We start from the raw sequence: 12,292 nt of genomic DNA, 5'->3' as shown, positions 1-12,292 counted from the left end.
AAGCCGATGTGTAATTCTCAGCCAAAAAGCAGGCGTCTGATTGGCCGGTGAAACCGTTACCGGCCAATGAGGCGTGGGAAGCCGACATTGCCGCGATTCCATCCCGGACAGCCGTCAGCGTCACTGCAACAGTCTATGGTCACTGCACTATGAACAGTGCCCTTAGCTGGCTACGCCACCCACCCGAGCCCCACGATCTCACTTATGCTCCAAAGGAACAGAAAACGACTGAAAATGGGTAGCTCATTTGATATTCGCTATAAATGTCGTAAATGGCTTTAAGCAAGGCCAGTTTTCTGCCGCTCAGGCCTTGGAGAACAGCGTGTACCATCATGGAAGTTCCTTGTCGTGCGGGTGCAGCCTACCTCATCTACATCGTGTACGAAATGGAATGAGTCATCGTCCACCAATCAGGTGCCGTAGTGATACCGAGTCATTTCCTCTCTACTGTACGCCTCTGAAGTTGCTGGTGCAGGAGGCTGTGTGTCAAACATGTGCATTAAAATGGCAATCTACATCCTGTGGGGCAAAGCCCACACTAAACCACCTGGTCTCCCTATTAAACAAGTCATAAACCTGGGACTCCTCTAATTTGACAAATTATGCTACGAGGCCTCTCGCAGACAGCTCAGATTTTTAAAATCACTTTTTTTTTTACACAAAATGTAAAGTAAAACTTTGCAGAAAGACAAACAAATATATTTAGTAACACCCTGAATGTTGTATTTCGTCATGCCAAGCAGTCACGCAATCTATGAGCCATGGTGATGCTATTTTCAGGTTTTCTACCTCGTGGCTTTTGAATGGCAGTTTGCTTCTGTTTCAAAATATGGCAGCACAAATATTTAATAGTCTGTCCCAGATTCACTCAGCGTAAAGCCCAGCCCACAAACCGATCCATGTACCCCAGGTGATCTCTAAACTACATTTTCATTAAAAATCCCCGCTTTTGTACGGGCTGACACATATAACCCCTTGGACGTAAAATTCTCACGCACATACATAACTATTCATCATAATAATATTCAATCAACTGTGTGTGACACGTCATAGCAAATGCAGACCTCAGGAATGTAGTTCCTGTCAAGAGCTTCTTGAAAACAAACTTCTAGGTTTATTCACATTTGAAATATGCACTACAAATGAAAATGTTCAGTTAAATGATCATGACCTTGAATTCAGATGGGGACAGACCTTTAATTGGAGAAATATGAACAAGGGACGCCATCTAACCTCCACAAACCGACCTATGAATTTGCTTCATATTAAAACCATAGAATTCATTTAAATGATCCAAAAAAACTGTGTGATCAATGGTTTCGTTTTTTTTCTTTTGTTTTGCCACATGAATATGGTAAACTGAGTCATTTTGAATGGCGGCAACCCATAGAGGACTTGTCGCTTGTTGCGCTGGATCCCCTCCCCCGATCAATTACCTGGAAGGCAGGCACTCTCTCTCCCCCCTTCCCTTGCTGGGGGGTGGGGTGGGGAGGGTTGGGGGGGTGGTTCTCATATCTGAGCTGAAATCGTAAGCAAACAGAACAGGTCCACCCATCCGTTCAGGGTGATTCACGGCCCAAAGCATGTCAGATTGCAGCATCTAGTAAAGCACACCATGTTCCCCCAACAGCTCTGAAATTACACTCAACACGCTGCTCACTGCCAAGGGCCAGACAACCAAGGGGCTACGGCTCCTGAACCTTCACACGGAGATTGTTAAAAGAAATAAAACAATAAATATCATAATGGAACGTCGGACACTTTCCTACTGGAGGGATCCCTGCTATTGCTCCCCTACCCTGCTACTTAGTTTACAAACAATAAAACATTTGCACTTAAAAAATGTTTCTGGCTCAGGCAGTTGCTGTGTAACCCATCTCATTAGAAAATCCAGAACAAAAACCAACACTTATGCTCCAAGTGATGTCTTTACTCAACGTTTAGACCCGTAGGTCTTCATCCACCGCCTCTGAAGCACATATGCAGGTGTTCACTCTGTATTCTCTACTGTGATATACTGAAACCGCTCCTTAAGCCAAGGACAATTCACAGTGCATGTGTTTAGTCTGTGTCTCTCTCAAAATTTTAAATCTTTCATGGAGTGTGGCCGTGAGTGCAGACTCCTACTCGGACGGACTAGGGGGGCGAGTGAAGTTGGTAGTTCCACTTTGGTGATGGCTGTTTTTTCAATCCTGCCCTCGGGGAAGAATGATAGAAACCCCAGATATCACCAAGACTTTTCAATGGACCTGGTTTGACAGGCCATCTCCTTCGAGCAAACAGTCCGCAAATGGTTAAGCGTGCCAAACAGCAGACCAGGCAGGCTTCTGCCCGGACCTGCGTGTCTTCCCAAGCTTGCCGTTCGTATGTGGAATCCCCTCTTGTGAACCGCTGCCACCTGGTGGTTGAAAGAGGCGCAGCAGCTAATTCCACTATGCCAGTCTTTCCTCAGATATGTGAGTCATGTGATGGAATCTGATTGATGTTTACAAATTTCAGATAGTTGTTTATGCCCTCGAGTCGAATTTACTATGGTGACGCTTCACCGGAAAAAACAGAACCAAAACAAACGGCGGTGCCAAATGTTAAAAATAAATACGCTAACTCAGTAAAGCCGAGATCACTTTTTTGGAAGGTTACCCTTGCCGAGAGGACGTTGTTTTTGGCTCTGTGTGCACGTCTCAATGCCAACGGGCTGCGGTACCAGCACTGCACCACTAGAGGGGAGTAAACTGGGGAGTGCCTGAACTCTGTCTGAATGTTGAACTTGCAATATTTCAATAAGACAACATTCACAACAAAGAAAATACAGTCGATTACTTTTAAGGCCCTACATGACATTATTCAGAAAATACAGTTTATGCTAGTATAGAAAATAAAATATAACCAGAGAACTGTACAAATCTAAGATCTCGATGAATAAGACAAAAAATATGGCTTTTCATTCATTTTCTTGTTTTCTTGGCAAATAAAACAAGAAAAATAAAATAAAAACCATCGGCAGACACTTTCTTGCATTCATCTCTACAGAGATCTGAGGTCAACAGTGATCCAAATCAGATCTTAACAAAAAAACAATGACCACAGGTAAACTAAAGAGAATTTTCAAATTGAAAGCTTTCAGGCAATGCAACGAAACAACAAACATTCTTTCCCTGTAATCTTTTCTTTTCGTTATATTCCTGTATATGACATCACGTTATATGCTTCACCATTGGCTTATTTCAGCCCCGCCCCTCCCAAACGCACACAGTCCTGACACACACACACCTTTTTAAAGGGACATTTCTGGAAAACAGCAAACGCCAGCCCTGGTCTTGATAAGTCACAGGGTCTGCTGGTTTTTGTTGTTGCTCAGCACTGAATCGATCGATGACACAGTTAAATCGCCTTACAAAAAAACCACAGACCATGTGACTTCAGAAGACCGGAGATGGGGACCCCAGCAGACCCTGCGACTCTCCAGGACCAAGGCTGGGGACCACAGCATACCCGAGCTGACGTCATGTGGTTTAAAACCATCTTCTAATACATTTCAGATCAGTCCTTTTTGCCGACGTTCCGCTTATTTCTGCTGCGTGGGGGGGGGGGGGCTTTCCACAGCCCTGAAAGGGCAGTCCGTTTTACGTTTTCTGAATCACAACCTGAAATTTACCTGAAAGACAAAAAAAAAAAAAAAAAAAAAAAATCTTCACAACTCATTCAACTCTTGAAATATAATTTATTAAAATGGACGCCAGTTGTTTTTTTTTTTTTACTTTATGAATAATGAAACAACATTAATGATAACAAATTAAATGCAAATACAGCTTTGTGAAAAAACACACACTTCTGCCATATAGCTTCGCTAACACAAACTTTTATTATCCTCGTGCAACAGCGCAGATTCACAAATATCTTATAAACTACTGGGTCCATGAATAAAATTCTTGGCAACAGCACATATTCAACACTTTTCAGCTTCCCATTTAAATTTTGGCCTGAACCATTTAGGTCCAGCCAATGTGATAAGTGCTCAAATCACCCGTCTTTTTAAGTGTGGCCCAGCATCAGCTGAGCCAGGAAAACTCCAGGTTCAGGAGAAAAATCCATGCCAGGGCCTGCATTCAGCCCTAAAACTCCACTCATGCAAACTGCATCGCAAAATCAAGCCCTTTAACCTCTGCAGGTGCTGAAACCATATTGTTTTTCTTCTGATTTTTATTTTCTTCCCTAAAAATATTCGCGCAGCAAAAACTGTACATCGTAAAGCAACAGAATTTGGCAGGTAGGTTCCCATTCCAAACTGCTACTCAGATAAGGAACACTACCTAGATTGGTCAGGTGGTGGTGCTGCACGAAGAAAGTGAATTTTTTTTGCTTTTTTGGGCTATAACTTAAAACATTTGTTCTATTGTCAACATTCTTTTTTCCTTAGATTCCCTGGCTCATTACAAACAAACTTTCCTCAAAGACCATTAAAGTCCTCCTTATTGAATTTTTTGCTATTTTAATTTTTTTTGAAAAACCTTTCAAAGCTATCTCCTCCTAGATCATTTTATGTATCAACATGAACTTGAATTAGTTTTTACAGTCCATGGTCTTATATATAACTATAATAAATAAAATTGATACTCCAAAACACAAGGCTACAGTAAGTCAAAAACTTACGTGGGCATGGATTATCACAAGTTTTGATTAACAAAAATTGATTAAATTAGGCAGCAACTCACAGCTGGAGCCCAACGCTAAAGTATTGGTCTAATTGAGTCATATGATGGTGCTATAGGGCATTATTCAAAAATTCATGAAAAATCACTGTTGTCTGTTAGACATTTAAAACTTGCTTTAGTAATCGACTTCCTTATCTGGAACATATATGTGCACCTTATTTGTTGCTTCCATCTTGGATTGCATCCATTTTGGAAGTTTTGGCCAAACCACAAAGGTGGTGAGACCTCTCAAACTTGGTGCACTGGTACGTCCCTTTCGTCACTGTGCGATTTTAGCATTGATTGGCCACTTGTTCGTGGCATAGTATTGGCTGGGCGTGCTTGGACCCTGTGTATCGCTGCTTGCAGCTATATTTATTATTATTATTATTATTATTATTATTATTATTAATAATAGTAATAATAATAATAGCGAAATGTGCTACAACTGTTTGTACTGTTTGTCTTGTATTACTGTACCAATGTGTGTCTGTTCCTCTATATGTGAAAAGGAATATGGCTTGTGACACAAGACATATTTCAGAGAAATCTGATGAAGTCTAATCTAATCTAATCTAATCTTCTCTTGGACTTGTGCGGCTTCTCCATGGGGATCGTACAGACGGCCGTTTTCTCTAGACAGATGGCGGTATGACGCGGTGGCGTACCCCGCCAGAGACCGCACGGCGGGCGAGCTCGGCGCTTGGGCAGAATAAGCCCAAATGCCCACAGCGCCCACGCCTCCGGACTGCTTGGCACGGCGGGGGGCATACCTGCTGCCAATTAACACGCTTCATGCACGAGTGGCATGGGCAAGGGAACGCGGCTGCTCCATTTTAACCACGGCATATTTTCCACACGCCATCAGGGTATCTTCATAACGGACGTAAGGACCGGCTATACGTGTACGGGAATCTGCGTGCTATTGAATAACAGCTGAAGCCAAACTGTGGTCTGCTGGAGAGAAACTAGGGAAACCGGTCCATGTCTGCCAATCAGCCTCAGCTCCAATTCACTGACCGGATAAGATATGGCCCTGTGGCAGGAGTGAGAACAGAAGATATAAACGTACTGGGACCTCCGAAGCATTTCATCAGGCATGAGCAGATGTTCTGAACGGGACACTTTTCCGACTGTAAATTCATTCCGAGCGTAAATCTGCCACGTGCTAAATCTGCACTTCCGTCCAAGAGTGACCTACGGAGGTCCCCCTGCGGCCCAAAATGGACTGAGTTTGAAGTTATGAACTGCAGCTGCAGTGCAGAGTCACGCCACCGGGGGGTGCGATACTCACAGGAAGGCATGGTGGAGACCTCTGCCGTCACCACGCTGTCCATGCCGAGGTTGCAGAGGGCGCCCCGCACTAACCCACAGGAGAACGCCAGGTACTGCGGAGAAAGACCCGGAAAAAATGCTCGCTCAGTCACCCAAGCCTGTACATGAATCCCAGGTAGTGTGAGAGTGTGCGTGTGCGTACGCGAGTGTGAGTGTGACTGTACGTGTGCGTGCGTGTGTGTGCAAGTGCCTAAGTGTGAATGTGTGTGTGTGTGTGCATGAGTGAGTGTGTGTTTGTTCGCAAGTGTGTGTATGTGCGACTCTAAAGGGGCAGCCTTTCACTGCAGTGGGGGCCGGACCTGTTTTAAAATGTATGCTTATGTGTGAAAAAAAAAAATCCATGCGTAAGCTTCATGGATGTTATATTTCAATTCAAAAAACCACAGCGCGATAAACTTGATTCAGCAGTGGCATGGACTCTACGTCAAATTATAGTGCACAGCATGCCTTGCAGCCATACCAACTGATTGACTGATTGTGATTGGTTAATTTATTCACTGATTGGAAGGTTCCCACGTGAGGCCAATTAAGGGTCCATTTCAAATCAGGTGTGCCGATTGATGCGGACTGCTTTTGCAACCAATTTTTGGGGGTAGAGCGGCAGGACTTTTTCCAACTGCCCTTCAAAATTACCCAAACAAGTCTCAGCAAAAGTAACACGTAGCCTCTTCAGAGATGGCTCGTACATTTTGTTTGTAAATATTTGTCATACATCTGATCAGCTCATGAGGTAAGACCGATTGTCTGGCAGTCGGGAGGGTTGCCGGTTCAAACCCCGCCCTGGGCGTGTCGAAGTGTCCTTGAGCAAGACACCTACTCCTCAACTGCTCTGGCGAATGAGAGGCATCAATTGTAAAGCGCTTTGGATAAAAGCGCTATATAAATGCAGTCCATTTACCATTTACCATTTACCATGATCTATGGTGGTTTATTTTTATTCGTTGGAAGCGCTGTGAGCGGGATGCGGTCGTGTCAACGCTTTTTGTCATGGCGGGGGACAGAACGCGAGGCTCGCAAGGCCTCTCACGGTGACGTGATGCCCGCTCCAAGGAAGAAAATGTGCTCCGCGCATGAACGTCAATTCTGATTTTCACGTCAAAGGAAGCCTTCCCCCTTTTCATCTGCGTGCACGAACGGCCCTCATAATGCTTATTCAACACGGGTCCATCCAGCTAGACACCCTCCTGCGGTGTCCCTTCTCACAGAATCATTTCAGGGGGAAATGACAAACGAGGAAGTGACGCGCATCGAAGCCCGCACGGACGGGCAAAGGCACTCCGTTCACGCCGCGCGAGCCCGAACGGTCCACTACAAGCGTGGCGGGCGAGCGAGGACGCTGCGCCTACAACCTGACGGACGTCGACGAGAACGCGTCTCCATTCAAAGGCTGGTCTTTTAAGTGCAGACGCGCGCCTCTGCACCGACGGGGGCGAAAGAAATAAGGAGCGTCGAAACGGCTCTCCTTCGGCTGTTTGAACACCCGCCTTTCTCACGAACGCGAGGATGCGTGTTTGCGCCCGTCTTTCATGGGGTTTCTCCGCCTCCTGGAGTGCCCTTTGAAACGGTTACGGTTTGAATTTGTTGACAGTTACAGGATTGCGTGGACAAAATGAGGTGAACAGTCTTACTTTGGGTGCTTCCTCCATGTACTGCTTCCCATTGGACAGCTGGGTGAGAAGAGCAAACTTGTTGTCCTGTAGCACGTAAGTGCCCTATAAGCAACAGAACCACAGTTAGTGCACTTACATTACACTATGTCATGACATGTACTCGGTGATACTATGTAAATACACATTGTATACGGCATGCTATCACGACATAGCAGTGGTTCCCAGGTTGAGCCCCACTGCCCGGTTACAGGAGTGATGCAGGTGGGTCATGATATAACATGGAACAAAAGAAATGACTTGTATAACACTCAGTGTATAAAGTTTACATGTAATTGCCTCAATGTGTTTTTTTTCCCCCCCTTTAAATCAGTGGTTCTCAAACTCGGTCCTGGGGGATCATCATGTATGCTGGTTTTCATTCCAACCTCAACTGCAATCCCAGAATTTTAGCAAACTGTTCATTTTTCTTGATTACGTGCTTTTCATGTTTTAGAGCTGGGGTCCCCCGTCTTATCCAGAAAGGGCCAGTGTGGGTGCACACACCTGATTCTTCTAATCAACTACAAGAGTCTTTGCTAAGCATCATGAATGTGTTTATCCAGAGAAATGCACCTGATGGTTTGTCCTCAGATTGTCAATTTGCTTCCGGAACATGCTTATCCAAAAATCTTTACAGATGAACTTCATGACGTCCAGGTCGTCTTTGAAACCGGGCGTGTCCTTCGTAATCCTTGATGGTAAGCACAGTGTTAGACTCCCGGTAACGACATAAGAACTACAATTACTTTTGGACAAATAAATTGGAGACTTTAAAGAGTCACATTCGAGTTAGATTGATTCGATGAACTGGACATTGTTTTAAATGCAACTTTTTCCACCCTGGTTTAAATCGGCCATTTTATTCTTGCATTTCATGCCACTATAGCAAAATTACTTTAAAAAGTACATATTTCACAAAATACTAATTTTGGTACAAAATCAATACCTTTCAATTAGTCCTTGTCCAACTCTGAACCCCATGCCTTCTAATATGGACACACTAGTAGTTCTCTCCTGAAGCAAAGAGATAAACAGCTCACTTACAAACAGCATACTGTTTCAGCAGGTTCAATTGAAAAAAAAAAGGCCAGCCTGGTTGTCACTGGCTTGAATAATGTAAAACATTGTGCTACTGCGTGCAAGAAATTACTGCAATTTGATTGTGCCTCTGTAGCCCTTTCTAGATGTTGCTGTGTGCCCTAAATCGTAACTTCAGTAATCAGACTTAAACGTGTTATTATTACAGGCTACATACCAGAAGATTAAAGACATTGTTAGAAATACACCATACCTGTTTTGTCACAACAGGCATCATCATTAAAAATAAGTCGAAAGGGCAAATAAAATCAAGATTATTACGAGAATTATTATTATTGCGCAGGTTTCACTCGGTTTTAACACAGAGCCGGTGCATCTGTACTGAACTTGGATTTAGATACTGAGAGCACTATTGCAATTGAGAATTTGTTCATTGAACTGGCATTACCTGTTCCGTCTCAGCACGAGAAGCCTGCTCCTTGTAAATGTGTGCCACCATTTCCATGTGTAGAAACTCAAACAGTGCGTCGTCGGCCATATCTGTAACCAGGTAACATAAGACACTACATAACGATAACAACCACTTAAGATGTTAACGTTTCAGATCAATATAAAATATGAGATTATTTGTTTAAAACAGCAGTTTGCTAGCAGTAAATCCGATCTTTTTATATAAAGTATTTGTGACCATGCATATGCACGGCCCTACCTGTGGAAACAGCATTTCGAACTAATGTTAAACAAACCTGAATACATGAAAATATCTGTGCTGGAATTGTGGCAAACCACCAGCGCACATGACAAATCATTTCTCGGCTAAACCTGACGTAACAAGCACCGTTTCTGGCTTGGATTTCTAGAATTATAAGTATGATGTAAACGAATAACAAAAAAAGATAAGTTATATGTACTGTACAAACATAAGCATGTACTAATTATTAAGCTAGCTTGCTATTTAGATAAACAAATAAGCACCTTAGTGTTTTAAGAAACCAGCTGATAATTTGGTCTTTTTCCATTCGTTTTTTGACAATAGAGTTCATTTTCGCAGTGCAAAATCAAGGGTTTGTCTACGTTGACAGACTATATTTTGATCAGCCCGAAAACAGACATCTAAATGGGTAACATGTCTGGGTTTTCTTCGAACATGAAGTTAGCTAACAACTTCACTAAGTTTAGTCTAGCTAACCTTAGCGAACTTGGCCGGCCAGCCAGCCAGCGCGTTAAATTGGCTGTTTAAAGTATTGTTTACATTGTCTTAAAACGCAGAAGTTTAACATTAAAGATATAAAAAGAGAAACGTGAAGCTGAGCTCGGCAGTGATTTATCTGTCCAATCACTGGCGATTTAATGCCAAGTTAACTGGAAGGCAGCCAGTTTGCTAGCTAGCTAAGCTAGCCAACGCTAGCTAGTTTGGAATAGATTCGCGAGATGTGGATTTTAGCTAAAGATAAATGGACACGTATAAGTTCCTAAATCACAATTTCTATTACCGTATATAAAAAGTATCTACGCTTTAAAGACATTGAAAAACAGTACCTCACTGAAAACGATCACCTGCTTCAGGATGTAAACAATTATTAGCCAAACTACTTCCTGTTTCAGGATACCGCAGTGGGACAATCTTGTGTAGGTTTACGTGCATCACGTGAGGACAGTTAGTCGATCTCGAGAGGACAGACTGCAGGATTCACAACCGGTACCTGAAGGTTCTCGCGGGCACCCACCCGCATTTGATGTGTGCAAGTGTAGGGCCACAGAATTCAAGAAACAGACTCTTTGATATATAAAAAATAATTATATTTATTATGATTGTTATTAAGTGCTGAGAGCAAACAAATGGACACAAACCACGTTCCTAAGCTAGAGAGTAAATCAAAAGGACAACTGCAACCATGGAACTTAGGGGGGAGGGGGAGATAAAAAGTGAACTTGCCTGACACATCCAAAATTGTATTTTATTTACATTAAATTCATGCTCTCCAAAATTCGTATAATACCGCATATTGCAAACGCTTTGTCCCACGCCAGTCCTTAAATGACCCAACGGAAAAAAATCCTTCAAATTCTCGAGATTCTTTGGGATGAAGTCACAGCTTTATACATATGCAGTTTAGACACGTCACTGTTAATAAATGTGCTTTTTTCATGCAGCTCCCAAAATTTCATTCCCATTCAGCAGTGTTTAGACTGATGAAAAATGCTTTATGTAACATAAATAGCGGGTTGCCGGTTTGCTATAGGTGTCAGTAACGCCAATTTATCGTTTCTGAACTCATACACAGTTTATGACATACAACATGTGAACATGAATAGGCTACTTGTAAAGTGTCACAGACAGGACTGCCAGTTTCAGCAGTAAACCATATTTGAAATGATATTTTACAATTTCAGCTTTTTTCCCTCTGTATATGGATACATTGGATAGGACAAAAAGGTGAATATTCAGCACCATTTACTGTCACTGGACCAGTCAAGTCTGCAAAGTACAGTATTTTGAATTATTCTTACTGGTATACAGTGGGTTCAGCTGCCTTTGGGGAAAATGCGGAAAAAGAGACCTGGGCGACAAGTCAATAACCTGATCTTCCTTCTTTCTTTTTTTGTGGTATTTAAAATCTAGTGGCATTAATAATACATGCTGTGTTTACTGTAACTAAGAAATGATACCCTCTTCAAGACAATGAGAGGATTCTATACAAAGCCTAGTCATGTAAAACAGAAGGTCACCACTGAATAAGCTAAAATTGTTCTGCATACTCAAAGCAGAACAACATAATACTTTCACTCTGTCTTAGAGCAATACTGTGGCATTTTTAGTACTGACCAAATGAAATAGGTCCAAAAGTCTAGTGGATACAATTTCAAAGTAGCATTAGTTCTTCAAACTGGTTATGTGAAATGTTAAAATGTTGCCCAACTGAATAAAGTTATTAACGGTGCACACACTTTACCAACATCTAAATTAGTAAATAAGTTTTTCAACGTTCCTTCCCTTCATGATTCAAGTAAGCATAGTCTACATTGCTCTGCAACACTATGATAAAGTATGAATTAAAGAAACAAAAGAAGTAAGGAGTACACACTTGTAGGAAATAAGCTGAAATTTAGCATATGTGAAACTGAATAAAATATTGTTTGATCTTGGCCTAACAAATTCTCATATGAAAACCCATTTAGCTAGTGATTGTTCAATCTAAGTACAATGGTATTTAAATCAAGGAAAGAATGTTCTACGTAACATCAGATGTGCAATACTTCATTAGCATGCCATGGCACAATGCTAGATTCAGTAGATTTAATTCACGTTTCATATGGAGTTAAGGACAAATATTGCCCCTGTGATTTTGGCCTAAAGCTCACACGTTTCTTATGATTCCCACTCAGTACTATAAATATTTGCTATAACTTGTTTTTCTACCACCTAATGTGAATTTTCAGTTAGGGCGCTAACAACACTTCTTTAAAGATGGCCAACAAAACTTTGTCGTTGGGAAAAAAGGCAAATATACATAGGCTGTAACAAACCTGTGTTGAGCCGCACAGGGCGGAGTCCACTGTGATTGGACAGAAAGACAC

At 42.3% G+C, this 12,292-nt stretch overlaps 1 protein-coding gene across 2 annotated transcripts; it reads right to left on the bottom strand.

Moving 5' to 3' along the window:
- Positions 1 to 723: 723 nt before the first annotated feature.
- Positions 724 to 10,370, bottom strand: trappc6bl (trafficking protein particle complex 6b-like). 2 transcript variants are annotated; one of them, XM_035384111.1, is made up of 7 exons: positions 10,253 to 10,370; positions 9,162 to 9,253; positions 8,622 to 8,689; positions 8,249 to 8,366; positions 7,655 to 7,738; positions 5,986 to 6,079; positions 724 to 3,655 (listed from the first exon to the last, which is right to left on the bottom strand). In XM_035384111.1, exons 2-7 carry the CDS (start codon positions 9,249 to 9,251, stop codon positions 3,624 to 3,626), a joined length of 486 nt encoding a protein of 161 aa, XP_035240002.1. In that variant the 5' UTR covers positions 9,252 to 9,253; positions 10,253 to 10,370; the 3' UTR covers positions 724 to 3,623. The 2 variants fall into 2 exon arrangements, with proteins under 2 accessions (XP_035240002.1, XP_035240003.1); XM_035384112.1 differs by lacking the exon at positions 10,253 to 10,370 and adding an exon at positions 9,689 to 10,053.
- Positions 10,371 to 12,292: the final 1,922 nt, after the last annotated feature.

The sequence above is a fragment of the Anguilla anguilla genome, chromosome 12, assembly GCF_013347855.1.
Source record: "Anguilla anguilla isolate fAngAng1 chromosome 12, fAngAng1.pri, whole genome shotgun sequence".
Lineage (NCBI taxonomy): Eukaryota > Metazoa > Chordata > Actinopteri > Anguilliformes > Anguillidae > Anguilla > Anguilla anguilla.
This window is presented reverse-complemented; position numbering and strand designations above follow the sequence as displayed.

What these genes read in the sequence shown, in the direction of transcription:
- trappc6bl (XM_035384111.1), bottom strand. Translation starts at nt 9,251, where the DNA reads ATGGCCGACGACGCACTGTTTGAGTTTCTACACATGGAAATGGTGGCA. An exon ending in CTCGTGCTGAGACGGAACAG is followed by an intron (nt 8,690 to 9,161) that starts GTAATGCCAGTT and finishes TCTTTGCTTCAG; the next exon opens with GAGAGAACTACTAGTGTGTC. An exon ending in ACATGGAGGAAGCACCCAAA is followed by an intron (nt 6,080 to 7,654) that starts GTAAGACTGTTC and finishes CTTTCTCCGCAG; the next exon opens with TACCTGGCGTTCTCCTGTGG.